The sequence below is a fragment of the Rhamphochromis sp. 'chilingali' genome (genome assembly GCF_963969265.1).
Source record: "Rhamphochromis sp. 'chilingali' genome assembly, chromosome: 13".
NCBI classification, from domain to species: Eukaryota; Metazoa; Chordata; class Actinopteri; order Cichliformes; family Cichlidae; genus Rhamphochromis; species Rhamphochromis sp. 'chilingali'.
Genome location: NC_137940.1, coordinates 27,095,038 through 27,114,195, shown reverse-complemented (window position 1 = coordinate 27,114,195; position 19,158 = coordinate 27,095,038). Strand labels below are relative to the sequence as shown.

At 40.5% G+C, this 19,158-nt stretch overlaps 1 protein-coding gene across 2 annotated transcripts; it reads right to left on the bottom strand.

The window, feature by feature from the left end:
* Nucleotides 1-3,054: 3,054 nt before the first annotated feature.
* Nucleotides 3,055-19,102, bottom strand: ccnjl (cyclin J-like). Of its 2 annotated transcripts, none has more exons than XM_080901898.1 (6): nucleotides 18,829-19,102; nucleotides 18,107-18,193; nucleotides 14,520-14,730; nucleotides 5,416-5,715; nucleotides 5,165-5,324; nucleotides 3,055-5,073 (listed from the first exon to the last, which is right to left on the bottom strand). In XM_080901898.1, the coding sequence occupies exons 2-6, from the start codon at nucleotides 18,173-18,175 to the stop codon at nucleotides 4,560-4,562; spliced, it is 1,254 nt and encodes a 417-aa protein (XP_080758024.1). In that variant the 5' UTR covers nucleotides 18,176-18,193; nucleotides 18,829-19,102; the 3' UTR covers nucleotides 3,055-4,559. The 2 variants fall into 2 exon arrangements, with proteins under 2 accessions (XP_080758024.1, XP_080758025.1); XM_080901899.1 differs by having other exon boundaries at nucleotides 18,107-18,190.
* Nucleotides 19,103-19,158: the final 56 nt, after the last annotated feature.

The window sequence follows — 19,158 nt, the reverse complement described above, 5'->3', positions numbered from 1 at the left end:
GCACTTCTATATCAGTGGTACATTTCATCATGAAAGAGAAAAATCAGAACCTCTGTAATCACCATCTATAATCTGTCAAGTTTTAAGCTAGTGTGTGGTTAAAATCCCGCATATGATCTCATATCATAAGGTTCCTATCATGTAGCTGGGCTTTTTTATTGAGCATGACATCAAACATGTGGGTTTTTTTCTTGTCATGTGTACTTATGTGGAGAGGGGGTGGGAGGTGTATTTGACAGAACACCTGTGCTTCTGAATCAGTGTTTTTAAGTGAGGTTGGATAAAATAAAATGAAATAAAATAATGATACAGGGGGAAATACATGATACATGATCGACCATGCTGTTTACTGTCAAGTCAACTTATATACACAGTTATTACAAATTTACATGACATTATATAAAACTGTCCAATGGATCCTTACTGTATTAATCAGACAATGAACCCACTAAAGTAAGCACTGGATATTTTAAACTATATCTAGCACTCCCCTGCTGTACCAAGACAAAAATATCCATTGTATTAAATAAGTAGCACCCAAATTAACCTTTATAAACAAAACATTTCTAGCCATGTGTTAGATGTAATTACAGTAGAAGCCCTTCAATAACACTGATTAAATGTTGCATTGTGACATGAGGTGAGCAGCTTTCTCTGCATCCCCCTCCTCACCCAACCCCTTTTCTCCTGAGGACACACTCAAAGGAAGCCGGGAGCTTTCTTCTGTAGCTCTGCATACAAAAGCCTACAGGAAAATGATCCATTAACAAACTGACGCCTGGAGCACCACCCTCCCCCTCCCCTCATCCACACCTCTACAGACGAGCCCTAAAGACTGAAGATCTGGAAAATTCCTCACAGTGGTATCATGTTTATTGGTTTGTTGGTTCTTTAGGATTCTGTAACTGAAATTTTTTAAATATTTGCAAGCAAACATGATTAGACAACGTTCCAGATTTTCTCAGTTCCACAGTAAGATAAATATGCCACTGTGCTGCAGGGAACAAAGCTAAGGCTCAGCGGTCTCTAAGAGTTCACTATTGTGTGTGCGACATGAGGAGGGTGGTCGGTTTGCAAGTATTATACAACAGGATAATGTCTTGTTTGTCAGAGAGAGCCCCATCACTGAATAGGTTTCTATATGTCAAAATGCCACACAGCATAGAAAGCACTGATGGAGCTGCGGAGGTGGACGGCAGGAGTAGAAGAGAGGCTTAACTTGTTCATCAGCACGCTGATTAGTGATGCTCCTTTACTACCCCACCAGTGGTTACAGTGTGGGACTGACTGATTAAATTATTTGCTATAGATTTGAACTTAACTGCAAAGTGCTGGAAGAGTATGCACATGCTAGTCTGCATTCATGCATAATCAGACAAGAATTACCGTCTGGTACTTTTAGTTCTGCATTTAGCCTCAAAAAGATCTAAACACAGCTGCCAAGTATTTTTATTATTTTAAAGCAGAAGAAATGATTAGAACACAAGTAACAGCACTTAAATAAATGTATTTAAACTGCTCCACTGGCTTTAGCTTAACGCAGGGCAGGTTTAATGAATGGTGAGCTGCAGTGACAGTATGTGGTCACAGCTGGAGGGCTGTGTGTAAAACCTGCAGGAGTTGTTACATTGTCTTCTCTCTAAGACAAAGTAACAGTGGGAACCGTGTGCACCCGAAAAGCTGCAGGCACTTGAGAAGAAACACACCTTTCACACACTCACTTCAGTCTTTTGTGTTTATTTTTTTCATGGCACTTTATGATAAAAACAGATCATTTTATCATTCAGTGTCACATAAACCAAGGCTACAAAAGAATATAAAAATACAAGTTGGATGTTTGTGGTGTCATTTTTACTATCACATTAGACGAGGGTTGTTTGGTGTGACTGGCATCAGCATTTCTTATGGAAAAAAAGAAAAGCAAAAAAAGCATGATTAAACTGGCTAAAAGACGAATGCATTCGGTAAGATCTATCACTTCCAAGCCTGATGCTGCAATATGCAACATATTCATTGTGTTCAGAACCCGCCGCCCCCCTCTAGGGGAGATCCAACTTACAGCAAGTCAAGTCACAATTATAAAAAAAATTTTAAAACTTATATAAGTTATAAAAGATGAACAGTGGTAAACATGAGACAGTGATGGCTGTGGTCACTTTAAACAAACAAACAAAAACAACGTATTGCACCTTTGACACCTCAATGAGAAGTTGCTCTTGAATTATGAGAAAGATAAAAATTAGCTAAAAAACAAAACAAAAAACTAATTCACACCAACAGCATTCAATGAAAGAATCAGAAAAAGACTGAACTAAAATATAATGAAGACAAATGGAATGCATAAAATACAACAAAACTGTACACAGAGTTAGAAAACATAAAGGCATAGTATCATGGTTTATATCACTGAAACACATCAACAAGTCCTTTTGGTGGATGCAGGATTATATTAATCTGGGTAATGCTGTTTCAGGAAGCTTCATGTAGTGTTGTCTAACAAATATCTGTACATGTCTGTGAGCCTGACAACTGCTCAGGACAAGGCACGGACACGAGGAGGCTGCCCAACGTGCACAACTAACACCAGAATGAAGTGAAAAGTCGGGACATTTAAACGATAGGCAATTCAAGGTTCAAGAAATTCCAAGTAGCATATCTGAGTTTACACTTCTTCCAGAAAGACATCAGTTTTCTACAAAGCTGAGAAGACACTATCAGTTCAGTCAAGAGCTGGAACAATGAACAGATTCACTGATGTGTACTTTAAATGTTTCCTGACTCCAGCCTGCTTTTATTTGCGATATATAACTGCAGATTTTCTATATTTAAGTAGAGTTTTAAAAAAAGTATGAATACAATTAATATCATTAATGTTTTTAAGCGATTTCAGAAATATCACACAGTTACTCAACCTAAAACCCAAATTGATGATTTGCAGCCCTAATTCAGTCAAAATATAGTAAAAAAAAAAAAAAAGATCCCGAAAATTGGAGTCGGCAAAGTTACAGTATCACTATGATACCAGCCGGCACTGGGAAGACGGAAGAAATGTGGAACAATTAGAAACAACAGGCTGCAGATACTGGTGTGTCAAACAAGCGACCGCGGGCTTATTGAGCTATGTAGCAGACTATTTCATGCATTCAGTTACTGAGTTGTACACAGTATGGTCCAGTGATGAATAAGGAGAGTATAACAGCCCCCGCAGATGCTGAATTAGCATCCACTTTAAAGCATAAGCACAGAATAATGAAGGAAAGGCTGCTAGCTTCAGCCTTAAAACCTGAGCCTGTTTCTATGAACAGTTACAAAAAAAAAAAAAAAAAAAAACTAACTGACCAACGGTGGATTTCTAAGCTGGCAAAAAACTACATAATATCAAAAATGAATATTTAAAAAAAAAAAGTCATAAATAAAAGCTATGACATGTTTCAATGGCATCATATTCAAGTATAATCTTGTTAAAGTCCCTGATACTTAGTGGTTCATGTAAACATTTCAGTCATTAACACAGACACAGAACCAACAGTTCAGAAGGCAGCAGCAATTCATATGTACAACACACACCAGCGTTGTGTCTCCTTCACCATGCTGGTCCAGTCACATCAGTTTGTCTTTTAATTCTTTGAGTGGTGCTGGAGAAATTAAAACTTTAGCATGACAAAGCCTGCAGCTTTAACAGAGCCACACGTTCACCTGCATGCGTGAGGGCTCAGCCACAAGGCTCGACTTTGGAGGTGAGAGAGAAAAAAGATGACGAGGGAGGCGGGGATAAAAATAGCGCACGCCTGATCGAGCTGCGGACTTCACCTGCTGCGCACAGAACAATGACTTCTTCGTCCCCTCTGAGGTCTTATGTTGTGAGGAATTCTCAGAGAAGCCCTTCAGCTCATTAGATCAATGTTCAATGACGTGCAGGAGACACAAGTAAAATTTCCACTGACATACAGTCTCTTTGTGCTCTGCCACGTCAGCAACAAGCCTCCATTTCTTTCATCTCTCTGAAATGGTGGCTTAAAAAACAAAAAACAATATCAGCCAAATTTTCTCTGTAACATGTTCAATTTTTGGGATTAGTAATTAAAAAAAACAAAAAATAAAACGTCAAGCAGCAAGATATGCTTATCACATACTTTGTCTTCTGTGCACTTCTAAAATTGGCTCAGCTATCACAACTGAGAACAGGCACTGAATGAGGTGGGTGTTGGATCACACGGCTGCTTTCATCTCATTCACAGTGATGACAGTCTCAAAATAACACAGATTTATAAAGTCAGCTCGGAATATAGGGATAAGAATTTCACAGCGCCTCAGTATTTCATGAGGCAGAGGAGCATTTGTCATGTCAGTGTGATGACTTCCACTGGATCTTTCTTGCTTTTGGACCTCTGTTTGCGTCTGAGGCGTCTCTGTGAGAGGGACGAGGGAGCTGGGCAAGCTGAAGCTGTTGCGGTGGCGACGGAGAGAGAGAGGAGGTCTGTAAGTGGGTGTTTGGGGATTTGGAGGTCTCTATCAGCGGACTCCCGTGGGGGTTTGCGTTCCCTCTCCGTCTCCTGGCGTCACCTGTCAAAGCAGCCGGCTGTGAACGTGTGATGAGCCCCTAGGTAGCTCCCACTGTAAGCCATGCTCAGACAATGTCGCGGCTCTCCAGCAAGGGCCATCTGCACAGAAATGGGGCCCTGGAGCGGCAGCCCACGAGTCCCCGGTTGGAGACCTGAGGTTAGGCTTGGGTAGGAGGGGAACACCCCCGCAGGAGTGATGGAGGCAGCCCCAGCTAGAAGACCCATCCTGTGACTCTGAAGAAAGTCCTGAGACATGTTTACCACAGACCCCAAAGCCTGGGACTCAGCTAGTGCCTGCAGCTGGGACAGGGATGGGGAATGCTGAGAAATGTGTGGAAAGCTATCTGGCTGAAAGAGCAGCTGTGGTGTGGAGGAGGTGGAGGAGGCTGGTCTCTGGATGGCTGACACTGGAGAGAGGTGAGAGGTCTGCGGCTGGGACTGCAGAGAGGAGGGCCGGTGAGGAGGTGTGGATTTGGCTTTATTGGCCTCCTTCACATCGTTGTCATGAGCACTAAAAGGGAAAGGCACATATTTCAGTTGTTATCACACCTCCTGCAAAAATGAAATAAATCAAGAAATGTGTGGGTTTGTGCGTCCCTTACAGCAACATCAGCTCAATGCACTGGGTGAGGTGGTCCCATGTGTACCCTGTTAGTAAATGCAAAGCAGTTGTCCAACTTGGAGAAATCTGAAGGCAAATACGAGATGCTGCCACACACGCAGCAGCAACCTGGGATGGCCTGAAACTCAGAAAGGCATGGTCTGTAAAAGAGAAAAAAGATCATCACTCTATGTTCAACACCTGTGTGACACATTAAGTAAAGTACAGTTCACTACCGTCTTTTAAACTCACCCTGCAATGAAACCTCCAGGAAGTAGTGTGTGTATTTCTCCATGAAAGCCTTGGTCTTGGAGAGGGAGGACAGTGGCCAGCCATTGTAGAGGTCGCCCTCCTGCACTGAGGCATGGAGGTAGTAGTCAATAAAGTGGGCGGGTGTGGGCATACACAGATTCCAGCCAAAGGTCTCGAGCAGCAGGAGCTCCATTTTGATCAGATCCTTCTTGTTGAGAACTATGTTTAGGCTGCACATGAAGCCCAGAGAGTTCAGCTGCTCCAGTTTGGGGACCCGGTCCTCCTTCTCCTCAAATTTGCCTGCAAAGAAACAAAGATGTAGTGAGGGTGGCTATAAAACTTTAGTTACACCTTCAGACTTTAGAGCCATAAAGACAAAAAAAAAAAAAATAGAAACATCCAATATTTATTTAACTTATGTAACAGTTTACATATGTATTCAAGGAGGCAACCTCTGTATTGCACTTAGCTTGTAAGTTCTCAAAAATATAAAGCATTACACTAATGCAGAAGACTTTTAGCTATGGTTTTTGTGTTATGGGTAAAGATTTTGAACAAAAAAGTCTTTAACATCTTTAAAAATATATAAAAAAATTTGTAGGCTTTAATGGATTTATAAAATATGAACCAACTCATTTAAACGATCATTAGCTGCACCTCTTGTGGTGATAAAAAATGCAATTCATAACTAACATCATCTCATGTACTGAAGAAAAGTAAGTAAGAATGGAAAATGTGAACCAGAATGAGTTGCATCTGTTAAAGGGTGTTTAAAGAATGTTTATTAATTGTTTTCCCTCTTTTTAACAAGATTACCATCATGTGCAGCAGGTTTACGGTTAGCTCTAAAGCAGTTTATTACCTACTAAGAATTTGCAATTAAGTTGGCTACTCCCGAACATCTGGCCATAGAGCAAAGTGATTATAGTAATAAGCCCAGGGAGGCTTACAGTGGACCATAAAAGGACTTTCTATGAAAAACACGGTCAGCTCAATCCTCAGTACTTTTGTCCCTTTGTCTCACTCGCAGACATTAGAGAATCGTCATTTTTGGTGAGCCCCCCTCCCTGTCCTAAGACTTCCTGCTTTCCATAGCAACAGCCCTGAGGCCTCTGGGGTCCATGTGACCAATGAAGTGGGGTGTTTATGCCTTTAATCCAAGGGTCCAACAGGCCTCTTCTCAAACATTAAGAATGAGGGCGAGGAGGGGTCGGGTTACACTGATACAGACTCCCTTTAAAGCCTGCAACAAACTGCATGCAGCTTTTACTACTAACTTTCAATGGAAGTTGCTGGCTCTCAAAATCAGAGCTCAATTTTTTTTTAATACTGCTTCTAATTATTGGGAAGAAGCCTTGGACATTTAGCTGTGCAATAAGACACTTTAAATTTAAACAAATGGGTTACGGGATGAAACATAATGTAGCTATAAGCAGTTTTTAAACAAGTATAAGTCCTCCTGTGGACATACAAAAGTGGATCCTAGCAGATAAATTACACCAAAAATATTGTCAATGATTACAACATAATACTCTGCAACAAATGTTTTCATACTGCTTAGACCTGATAAATAGGAACAGATCAAGTTAATACAGTTTAGTCTAATTGAGAAGCACCTAAGAGAAGCATTCAATAAATAAATACATACATAAACACATAAATAAATCAGTACTGTATTACAGACAAAGAAACAGAGAAAAGGTTTCTAAACTAGATTTAATATTTCTTTGGCCCTGGCAACAGGACTGCATGTGATCGTGTTGCCAGGGATCATTTGCAAAAAAATACAGTTAACCCAATAGCTTAACAATAAGCCAATATTAATCTGATTAATGAATTAATTTTTTAATTTTGAGGACCACCAGACTTGCCACGTTTATTAAAGCATATTTATGTCTAAATGTCCGATTTGCTCTCTCTTGCTTTCTTTATAAGGATAGAATTTACATAATATAACATTGAGAATAAAAATTTATTTGCAGACATTTCAATAATCAAAAATACATATTTTTCCTGCCTGGAGACAAAATGTTACCCCATTATATCACGCTGGTAGGATTAAAATGTTACACTTCAGCTTGGCGAAAATATGCATTAATCCGAAAACTCAACGAAAACTCTCTGCAGGAGTAAATCTTCTAATCTAAGACAAGGCCAATGAAACACTGAAAACAGGAGCTTTACTAACCTTTCCCAGCTACAGTTATAAGCAAACAGCAACAATTACCTGATACTGTCATTGTCTTCAACAGACCTCATTTTCATATTTGAGCCCACGTCTAGTAGAGCGTCTTGAGTGTCTTCCTACAAGTATAAATTTTATCACCTATGCTGCAAACCACCATTAAGCAGGGGAAGGAAGAGAGAGGGAATGGGACTGGCAGGCCAACATGCAGGGATGTGGGGGTGAGACAGTAATTAGTAGAGAAGCAGTAATCGTGTCTATCAGGCAGAACAGGAAGCACAAAGAAACAGCGCTGTTTTACAACCACTCAGATTCAGTCCATGGCTCAGTCCACACTTGTCCCATTCTCTCACCCTCATATCCTTTGGATCAGGTCCCCGTCTGCTCCTAGACTGCTATGTCCACACAGACACTGCCATAAAAAGGCATCACTGCCCCCCTATCCCCACATAACCCCAGTCTCTTTGATCCTAAGACACACAAGTCAAGCTCCTTATTGTGTTCTGTGCTTATTCCTTTGGTTTACAACAATGAGTGTCCAAAAATAATCTTCAGTCAAACCTGCCAAACCATAACAAGAGTTTAAACCAGAAACAGGTTTAAGTTAATATCATGGAGATTACAGTGTGTCATTTCAATAAGTGAACACATCATCAAAAAACACAGGATGGTGAATAAATTCACTTTATTCACCCACCCACTCCTCTCCTGCAGTCTGACAGCATCTGAATATAGCAACTTAGTGTCTGAAAGGCCATCCTCGTCATTTACACTTCATATTAAACAAGTCTGAACTACATGCAATCACAGTAACAGATAGGCATGATCAAGATTAGCACATTTCATGCTTCTCTGCGTGCCTCAGCTCACTAGAGAATAACCCTTAACAGCCATAACATATACATAATAAGAGTGTCTCTCACCAACTCGGTTTCTGATTTGCAATAAGATTAAGACATTCTTGTATGATGCATTGCTGCCATTCCCAGTACACGAGAGCATGTTTCAAGAGGCTGTGTGAGGAAGGGTTCGACTGTCTAAGCTAAACACATACTGTGATACTGTGCTTAGTGGCGATGACAGAGTCCTCCTCTTGAACAAAAAAGTTTAATTATACTTCACTAGATTTGACACACACTTGCAGCAGCAAGTCTTTTTCATGTGTGGCAAATACAGTGTAACATAGCTCTCTCTCCATCACAGACATGGGTGGGTCTGAGGAATCTTGTTCTGAATGACAGAAAGCCTGCACCATGACAGAAAGATGAAATCAGAAAGCCTACAACTAAGAGTACAAGTAGCTCCTGGTTCTATTAATTCTGAAGTACAATAAATCAGACCAGTTACCATTTGGAAATGTTATCTAAAAGAGCACTAAAAATGTAACTATACATTATCCAGCCATCTATTCATAGCTTTTTCTGATTAACTAGCTTTAATTAAGTTAAATATTGAAAAATAGCCAATGGGTTCCTCAAAATTGAAAGATGTTGTTCCCAAATTTCACATTTTTATCCAAACAGCAATCAAAAATGAAAACGTATATAATTTCCTCTAACAGAAGGCTTAAGTCATTTTCACACATACAGTGCGGCCAGGAACTATTTTTGAGATTAACAGGTGGAGCGGTGGTGGATCGGACATTAAACAAACTTCATGTTTCCAGCAGAAACTCTGTGACATCAGAATACCATTTCTAAGATTTCTAGGATCATAGTTTTTGTTCCTCCTACAACGGCACCTAAAATCTAACACTGCTTTCCAGGAGCCAATGGACAAGATGAACTACCGTAAGAAAATTACTTTAGACTAATTTGAGACATTTTTCTTAAAATACTATTTAAATCGTTGATTACTTACCTAAACTGTTGTTATATAAAATTGTTGTTAAATAATAAATATCCAGAGCTAAATAGCATTATAGAGTCATTTCCGTCTGTTTTAAAAAATTAAAAACAAAATCAAATGTGCAAAACCGTATATAGCACTACACTGTTAAATCCACAAGTGTACACAAACCAGTACTAATGATACATACAATCATACAAGTACTAATCACAGTGTTTGGCTTTGTAAATTGTATCATATCTACTCACTGCTATTTTATTGGGATAACAGTGTGCCGTTTCACTGTTGCCAGTATGAAAGAGATGATGCATTCCTCTCCTGTGAGTTCAGCTCACCTGGAATGCAGACGGCTACATGATTGTATCTCAAGTCAGTAAGGAGTATAGAGTGACACTCCAAGGGTTTTATTTAAAAGCTTTCTTTTTCATCTAAACCATGTACTTCTCCATACAGAGCAACTACAAGACACCTATTATTTCTCACAGAACACACTGGTGATAATAATGATGAGAAAATGTGGAGCAAGTTGTTAAAAATATTCAGACTTAATGATGTGTGTCACAGGTTAAGGTTAGGAAGAGGTAAGACCAGGATGCAAGGCTTCCTCCCAGGTGTGTCATTTGAAAAATGGGAGTTGGGGGTGGAGATGGAAAGCAGTTTAGAGTGATAGGGGCTGTTAGAAAACCTGATAGTTGTACTCTCACATACACAGGACTCATTTTCTGTTTCACTCCATTTTGCTGACAATGTGCAACTCTACCAGTTTTTGATCAGCCTTCAAACTTTCTTCACCTGGTAGTTCCCCACCACATCTAAAACTATTAAAGCATCTTTCCAGATTTCTTGGTGAAAATCTAAATATATATTTGAAAAAGGACACATTAAACCAGAAGCCCTGAATGACAAAAAAAAAGACTTTATACACAACAAAGCTTCAGATAAATCGACCAACAGCCCTGTGGTACATGTGAATGACTTCCCAAACAGGATTTCTTACTGCTATCAATTAATGCTGATAATCTCTCATAAATAAAGCTCACCCTGCTTTCTCTCTTCAACTTGACAGCCATGAAGGAATTTCCCCTGTTCTTTAAACACAATGTATTTGTCGGTTCATCTTTCATTGGCAGGGAAAAATTGGTCACAGCTCCATCACAGAACCTCTGTGTTGACACCCCAGGTTCTGCCAGCTCTTACAATGTAGGCCTGGGCCGACCCCTGACCCCTGATGCTGAATGGTTGGGTGAGCGGGGAGAAACTGAGAAGACTCAGTCCTGCGCGCGTGTGTGTGTGTGTGTGTGTGTGTGTGTGTGTGTGTGTGTGTGTGTGTGTGTGTGTGTGTGTGTGTGTGTGTGTGTGAGATTGTGTGAGATTGTGTGGGGGGGATTCAGAGACTGACTGTGTGAAATGCCATGCAGTATGTGTGGTGACACAGGTAGTTCGTGGGGAGTTTCAGGCATTGCACAACAAAACACAAAATTCGACTAAATATTGACATTTGCCTGCAGTTGGGGGTTATAATTATAAAAAAAGATCTCAAACAAAAAGATGAACTGCCACATCTGTTTATGGATATTTTTAATAACATTTTCAAGAAAACTTGTGGAACCGTTCAATCAGAATCACATATTTGGACAGAGAGGGAAGTGGGTCCCCTATTAATCAACATTTTAGGGTACCCCACCGAGTGGTTCAGTTCTAACATGTCCCATTTTGCAGGCTACCACCTCTCCCTCCCTTTCTACCCTGTTTAACATCAGCAGTCAACCTGCCTTTGAAGTACCGCTCCACTCATTTCCCAACCCCCTCAGGGATGTGGGAGTGCTTTTTACTGGCTATCCTGTCCCAGGACTGGCTCTCTCTGCCCGACCCTGACAAGGTGAGAGAACGAGGAGGAAACAGAGCCAGCAGCAGCAGAAGGTAAAGGGACATTACCAGAACAAGCCAGTTTTATGTCTGTGTGTTGGTGGTAGTAGTGGCAGCCTTTTAATGGCAAACTCTGAAATGGATCAGACATGAATGTGGATTTTAATGAGGTGACCACAAGAAAGGACTCGGTGGGTTTATCACAAGGTTGCCACAGCAACCATGTCCTCTTTTAGTGACATTAGCTTACGGCAAATCTCTACCATACACACACACAAACACACGCCTGCACACACACAACAGCCTGCACACACAACAACCTCCACCCCTTGGAGTGTGCTCCCCTCCCCCTCTATGGGAAGGGTCTGGCTGGCTGGCTGGCTGGCTGGCTGGCTGGCTGGCTGGCCTGCTTGCATTGACTGGCTTTTGTTTGAGGCCTGACTCGGAGAGCATATGGCAGGTGCCCCTCGGCACACAGTTCCTCCCCACCCCCGGGCTCCGACGCCTATGTAAGTGCACGCTGTAGTCTCTTTAGTTGTGCCATTTCACAGGATGCTCTTTTCTTGTAGAATCAGAAGACTTTATTTATCCCCAAGGGGCAATTAACAAACAACAGAGCAGCATAACGTTGAAGATAAGGACAATAAGAACAGGCAATAAGAGTTGTAGGGCTCATGGAACAAAATATATGAAAACCACCTTCAGCGAGAGCTTGTAACTGAGATTCACTCAGGAGAGTTCACCTGTCCTGATCAGAAAAAAAATGTCAACAAGACTGATGTATCACTGCAGGACTTCAACACAACAGATACTTAATTCTGAGGGAATATATTGGCTTTCTTCTCAAAATAAAAATCAGCAGTCAATAAACCTCATTTCCACTTACTCTGTTTATAAAAAACTGACCATAACCTTACTACCACAAATGAAGAGGAGCTCATCCTTGCGCAAACACAAGCACTCACAAGTTCCCACAAAAAACACAGATATAATGGAGAAACAGGATTAGGCAGTGACTGCTGAGAAGTATGAAAGAGGTACTGATTAATTAACAGAGTTTGAAAGCCAGGAGAGTTTAAAGAAAGACAATGTATGTGCCTGTCAAAGCCAGTCAGTGAGACCTGGGGAGGTTGTTCAATAACTAGGCCAGATTCCAAGGCACAGATGAAAACCCGAGACAACTTTGATTGAAATGCACTTTCAAGCCCTCATCAATCATGACAGAGACTCCCTCAAGTCCTGGAGGAGTGAGAACAGAGAGGAGAGCAAGAGAAAGCCTTAGTATCTGAAAGCCACAATCAAAAGATTTTTTTTTAAATTGATTAATTATTAGTGATTAGAAGGATAACCTCTTTCCAGGTTGAGTTGATAATAATTATATCACTAAATTAACAAACTCACAAAGCTATTCTTGGATTCTCAGGAGATTGATTTAAAAAAAAAAAAAAAAAAACTCTTTCAAGTCTTATATTCAAATTTATCACACCACAGAGACTTCTGATTGCAAAAGCGGCATGTATGCGACTCCATACACACACACACACACACACACACACACACACACACACACAAACTGAGCCCTCCCAAGTGAACGGGCCCCGTTCCAGACTCTTACTCTGACAGCATCATTAGTCTAATTACCCATGATGCCAAGGGCTACATTAACGTACAGAAATCCTCACAGTCTGTTAATCACCAGACAGGCATACAGACACTAATAACTACCACACAACCTACACCCTGAATCTGCACTAGGGGGGAGGGGGGGGATGTTGATTAACACACCTGCTTTACACAAAACAAAAAGAAACATTTTTTGACTTCAGAGCAGAAAAGCAAATTGTTACTAATCAAACTAAACCACTACTTCACTCACTTTTGCAGAAACAAAGACAACTTGAAAATCGATGCAACTACAACCAAAGCATTCACATCTGTGCACACTGATGCATTTTTAATAAGTTTGGAAGAACAAAGGAATTCTGTGATGGAAAACATCCCTCTATTAGCAGGCTCAAATCACAGCTGGATTTGGTCTTTGTAAGTGTTTGCTGACAATAAGAAAGCACACAATATCTCCATATTTTCTCTGCTGATCACAGCAGAAAATTGCCATTAGAGAGTGAACAACTAATGGTAGTAAATTAGATTTGTATTGGGATGTTGGGTAAGCTGGAATTTGCAATCAATTAAATGAGTTTTGTTTTTTTAAACAAAATGTTTTGCAGCTTTAATTAGAGGACATTTTAACCTCAGAAAGTGCAACACTAGTTCATCTCAGGCTCAAACTGAAGTAGCCACTCAGATCATATTACAACTAGCATCAAAGACAGAGATAAAGTTCTGCAGGCATGATCATAATCCCAACGGTTTCTCAAAAACAATGGAACCATCATGCTGTCACATTGGAAACCTGGTTTTATCTTAAACCAACACATTGAACAGTAAACTGTCAATACGGTTCAGTTAGAAGGTGGAGCTGGAAGGGGAAAAAGCATCTCTAGAGTGTAACTCAAAATAGCTTAGTTGCAGGAAGTGTTTCACCTTGTGCCATCTGTGCACAAACCACAGTCAAAGCATTTCTTTTAGCACAACAGACTCACAGTGCAACCATTGTGTAGTTACAAGATGACATATAACACTTTTTAAGATGAAAACATAAACCTTAACCTGAGTAAAGGTTCCTATCAGATTAAAGCTTAAGAAAACCATTTAGAACATCAATTAAAACTTTCATCTACAAAAAAAAAGAGTTTTAAGAAAGAAAATCACCATCATGCTTCTTAATATGTTCATATGGTCCTTTTTATGTTAGAAGACACAAGCGAAAAAGCACCACGACCAAGCGTTTTGTTTTTTTTTTACATTTACTGCTCTAAAACACAGAGTATCAAAAAACACAGATCCAAACAGCCATGGCTTCATAAATAAACTAATTCCAATCAACTTGAAGAGTGGGGCTAACTTGTGAAAGATAGAGAAACCTTGTTCTCCAACACGAACAGCAGCCCATTTATTACCTGTGTGATAACACGTTCAGCTATCAAGAGGTGTGAAATGACCTCTAATCCATTTAAAAGCATGATGGGATTATTTTGAGATTACATGTAAGGATTTTATCAAGGAAAATATTTTTTAAATGCCTGGAATATAGAAAAAGCATGGGGCAAGTTTTGAGAAAATAAAAAGCTGATTCTGAACTTACTAGCTAGCAGCAGACAGGACAGAGCAATGATGTAGAGCTGCCTGACAGCCACGTCATAGTGGTCCATGAACAAGTCCAGCAGGTAGACTGCCAAGTGACGTGCTGTAGGACATAGCTGGTAGCGATTACTCAGGATGGCCAACAAGTCTGCAAAGTACCGTCGCATGCCAATCTGGGGAGAATGGGCCCGGTAGGCCGGCAACTTCAGCTCCTGAAGAGAGAAAAGATAACAGGGATGTTAATGACGGGGTGTAAGAGGAACAGGGTGGGCAGGAAGCAGTGATGAAAAAGCATGCGGGTCGAAAAGAATATGCATAATAATGGTGAGCCATGCTGACTAGATTCACTACTGTCAGGAGAGTGGTGGGTATGATACTCATATTAAGAAAGGAAATTATTTTTATACCAAAAACTCTTGATTATGATTCAACCCTGGATCCGTTTCATTTAATTCACCATTGGAGCAGAAAACTGGAGCTAATCTGGGTCATTGCAGGGGTCTCTGAACAAAGGGGTGAGGGTTTGTGTGTGATGAGTTGTGTATGTGGTATGGGGAGGGAAGGGGAGGGCCTCCAGTGGAGGTTGAGTGGTAGATAGGATTAGGTTTCACCCCTAGCCCATCTCCTATTCATGTTCAATTAGCTGCATGTGTTTCAAAGTGGAATGAAGACACTTGGGGGCATTTGCATTGAATCAGCATTGAGTATCTTCCCAATCAGCTACAGAAAACTGGAGAGAGACCAAGTTTCTAGTTTCAAAACCTGCCTCGGAGTAAGAAATAGGAGACATTTGGAACTGCATGTACACAGAACAGCTATTCCCCCTGAATTCATGATACTAATACTCGAATATGTTTTTATGTTTTTTTGGATGCATAAAAACAAGGGCTTTGGGATTTGATAAGAGATCAAGGATTGGCAGATTAATCTCTTTAGCGCCAGCAAGGAGTCCTTAAAATAAAGGAAAAATATCCACATTATGTCGGGACTGCTGTTCAAGAATATCCCATAGCTTAGGTTGGATCAAATCGTCCAATCTGACTAGTAATCAGTTTTTATATATCCACAAACCACTGCCTTCCATTCTTGTTTATCATTCTTCCATTAAAATAAATCACAAATTGGAGGGCAGCAGCTAAAAAACCTGGCAGATCAGCCAATACTAGTATCAACCGTTTCTCTGAAATGCACTGATGGAAATGTGTACTATTATAGCCGACACGCTGCACAAAAATTATTTGCTGTGAATGCAAAACTTTAAAAAAAAAGTCTTCAGACTGGCACTTCAGTGGAATTCAAAAATAAGCAGTACCCCCTACCAAATCAACATAGCAACACCAACCCCCGGTGCCATGACCTATCATATCAGCCAGTCCTCCCCAAACTCTGCTCCATCTGTCTGTCTCGGGGTACAAGGGCAGCAGGAGAATGGGGGTGGATGTGAAAAGAAGGGAGGGCTCTGGGGGGGTCTGCGAGGAGTGCAGAGGAGCCTTTGTGGGGGATCCGCACCATAATTAAGGATTCCACAGCTGCCTACTGATTTGCATGTCTGATAATTTGCCACATGCTACACACCACCGCTATCTCCCACATCAGGGCATTATCGCTGCAGCACACATCATTAAGGCTGGATGAGACTGTGGGGGTAAAGGCGCCATGCAGGAAATGTGAAGACCGCGTGAGGGCCTTTTTACGCACGGTTCTGACACTGACTCACCAATCTTTTCCATTACAGGTTTATGGAAATTTACTATTTCTGAAGACATAAAACAACCAAGCAACTGACAATTATTTTATTTTTTGGGGGGAAAAAAAGATTTACTCTAGATTTTAAATGAGTTGTTCTGTTTAGAGAAATGTCAGCTTTCAAGTCATCTAAAAGCAGCATTCTTTTTTCATCTGGCATGGTTAATGATCCATAAGTTAAACAGTCATTTCAGCATAAAAACAGTTTAGTCTTGAGAACAAAATCTGAAATCTTGAGGTCTGTTCAAATTCAAATGAAAGTCTTATGGTCATTTATTACATGTAATCGGGGGATAACAGTGTACCCATGCTTCAATTTGCATTATCTGGTTTAATCCTCTTTATTGTACTATTATTACTTAACTTGATTCTTATCTACTTTTACTACTTAAAACCCAATGTGATTTTCTATGATCTATTGGCTTTCCTATATATCTTTTATTCCCAATATGGCCTAGGTAAAGGAATGATTGTAAAGAAATTCCCAATTTTCTTTGAAACAACTGTAGTGCGTTTCTACATGAAGACATCTAGTGGTATCTGCGATCTTGTGTAGATGACCAAGACTCCTGTGAATTTGGGTAAAAGATTCAAGTCCATGGCAAGAAAAAAAATGTATAAAAAAAAACAACAAAAAAAAAAAACACTACAACTGTCTACAAATCAGTCGCCTGATCAAAATAATTTAGAAACTGAGAAAAACCTGCTTTGAAACTGTCTAACTCACTGCAGTACAACACAGGCAGGTTTGCACAGCATCCACCAGGTATTCCTGTATTGTAACTTTAGATCATTTAGTGCTGCATATCATACTGTGGTGAAAACAGTTGCTTTAGATTTGACTAGAAACACTTGAGACGGACAGCATGTCTCTCATTGTCACAGATGAGAAAAGAGTGGGCGTGTTGTTTTGTTTCCAGCTCTGCATAAAGACTTTCAGTGTAATTGACAGCTCACTCTGAGTCAGACACTGTCCAGCATGCGTAAACTGATTCAAATGCTATGTAAGCGTGTGACTCATTACATGCAGCTCACAACCACCCGATACGCTACACTCCTCATTCTACACACATTCTTGCGATTTGTGGCACATTTAAGATACCTGATCTTCTAAACCTGAGCTCCATCACTATGAAGATGAAAATGCCAGCAAAGTGACAGATGTCTCCATTAAAGTGACACATGGGGAAGAAATATGATCACGCTCTGAGGTTAATTAAGATGTTCTCAATTAATGAGCCTTAAATCCTCCATGTAATCTAATTTAGACTATGTTTAAATAGACAGCAGGACCGGGTAATTATATTTTCCTCGCAACATTACATCTTGTCGTGGAATATCAATACAGCTCAGGGTCTGATTCAAATGCGTGCCACAACTGCTCAAAAAAAGAAAAATTACTTTTAACATTTTCTTCTGAAAATCAATAGTAATCACTTGGTCTTTAGAACAAGGCAAAGGGTGCAATTAAAAAACTAAAACTAAACACTTATAATCCATTTGAGTAACAAATTTTGGCAAAGCTGCAGTTGAGAGTTTAACATCAGTGTTTGTTGACTCACTGTTAATCACTTTAATTCACGGATTTGATTAGGCAGAAGTAAAACTGTCAATGTTTGCTGGCGTTTTTCTAGATTTCCTCTGAGCTGGTGATAAACAGACACTGTTGATTTTGGCCTCACTGTTTGAAAATGTCAGCTGCAAAAGCCTAGTGCTGTGAGGAGAGGTGGGGGGTTACTGTTTTTAAAGGTGAATTTAAGTTATCCTAAGCGCAAGCAGTCAGAAGAAGGTCGGCAAAATAAAACTTCCTGTTAAAACAGAGCTTAGTTCAGACAAACTCACCTTAATGCGGAGGGACTGATGGATATCTGCAGCTAACTGATCCTTCCACCATTCCAGCTCCCTCTCCATCTTTCCTAGTTTTACCTGCTGAAAGCAAAATCAGACAAAGTTCAGGTACTTGAAGAAAGAAGCAAGGCCAAGCCAGTATAGCCACCACACTGAAAGTTGAGACTATTTTTACCACATGAGAGGAAAGAAAGCAAAGCTGAATTTAAGTCTTTCTACAACTGTTCTCTTTAATTTAAAATGTAGGATTAGTAAGCTAGCTGTTTTGTTCTCGTTGACAGTAAAAAATAAATAAATAAATACCCTTTCGAGGAATGCGTTTTTGATAAAGTTTTTAAACACCTTTATCTCGCTGCACAGGTCTATTTCCCCGCATAGGCCATTTTCTGTGTTCGGAAACCTAATGGCTCGGTTAAATGCCCCCTTCGACCATGCTGTAGGTCAGTCTCATCAAAGCAGCCTTCCATAAAATCTCATTTTTTAACGTGGTTGTTCATCGCGAAGGCAAATCACCAACCAGTCCTACATTTCAGTTATGACTGAAGGCGATTCTACACCACGAGACTGCGGCCAAACAGGCTTTAAGTTAACTGTGCCCACCAGGCTCAGAAATACTGAGCTCATCACAAACTCAGATTATTTTTCCGGCAATCAGCAACAAAGAAAACTTTTTCTTTCTTTTTTTAGTCTTGGTAGTTATCGCCTGTTTCACTCACCGCTCCGTCGGGAATGCCCCCCAGACCCCTTTGTCTCAGTCCGACATCCTGAACGACAGAACTCCGCTACGGCTCAACTTTGAGTAAGACCTCTTTTTGTCGGCGAAAAAACAAAGTTAATAACACAAAACAGAGTAGGTGCCACCGTTAAATCCCACCGACAGGCCTTCGGGTTCCCCGTTTCCCCCAAACTGTTCACACTTTTCCGAGAGAAACCACTGAGCCGTTTTCTCTCCGGTGGCTTCGCTGTTAACAAAGTAGCCTCTTCGGCTCAGCCAGCTGCTACTGTTGGTCTACAGAGCTCGTGCGCTAGACGTGAGGTTCCTCCCC

Bases quoted from the DNA above. Each gene is read 5' to 3' on its own strand.
- ccnjl (XM_080901898.1), bottom strand. From the start codon at position 18,175: ATGGAGAGGGAGCTGGAATGGTGGAAGGATCAGTTAGCTGCAGATATC. The intron at 5,716-14,519 runs GTAAGTTCAGAA...GTTTCTTTGCAG, and splicing joins GTCCTGTCTGCTGCTAGCTA to GCAAATTTGAGGAGAAGGAG. The intron at 5,325-5,415 runs GTGAGTTTAAAA...TCTCTTTTACAG, and splicing joins CCTGGAGGTTTCATTGCAGG to ACCATGCCTTTCTGAGTTTC.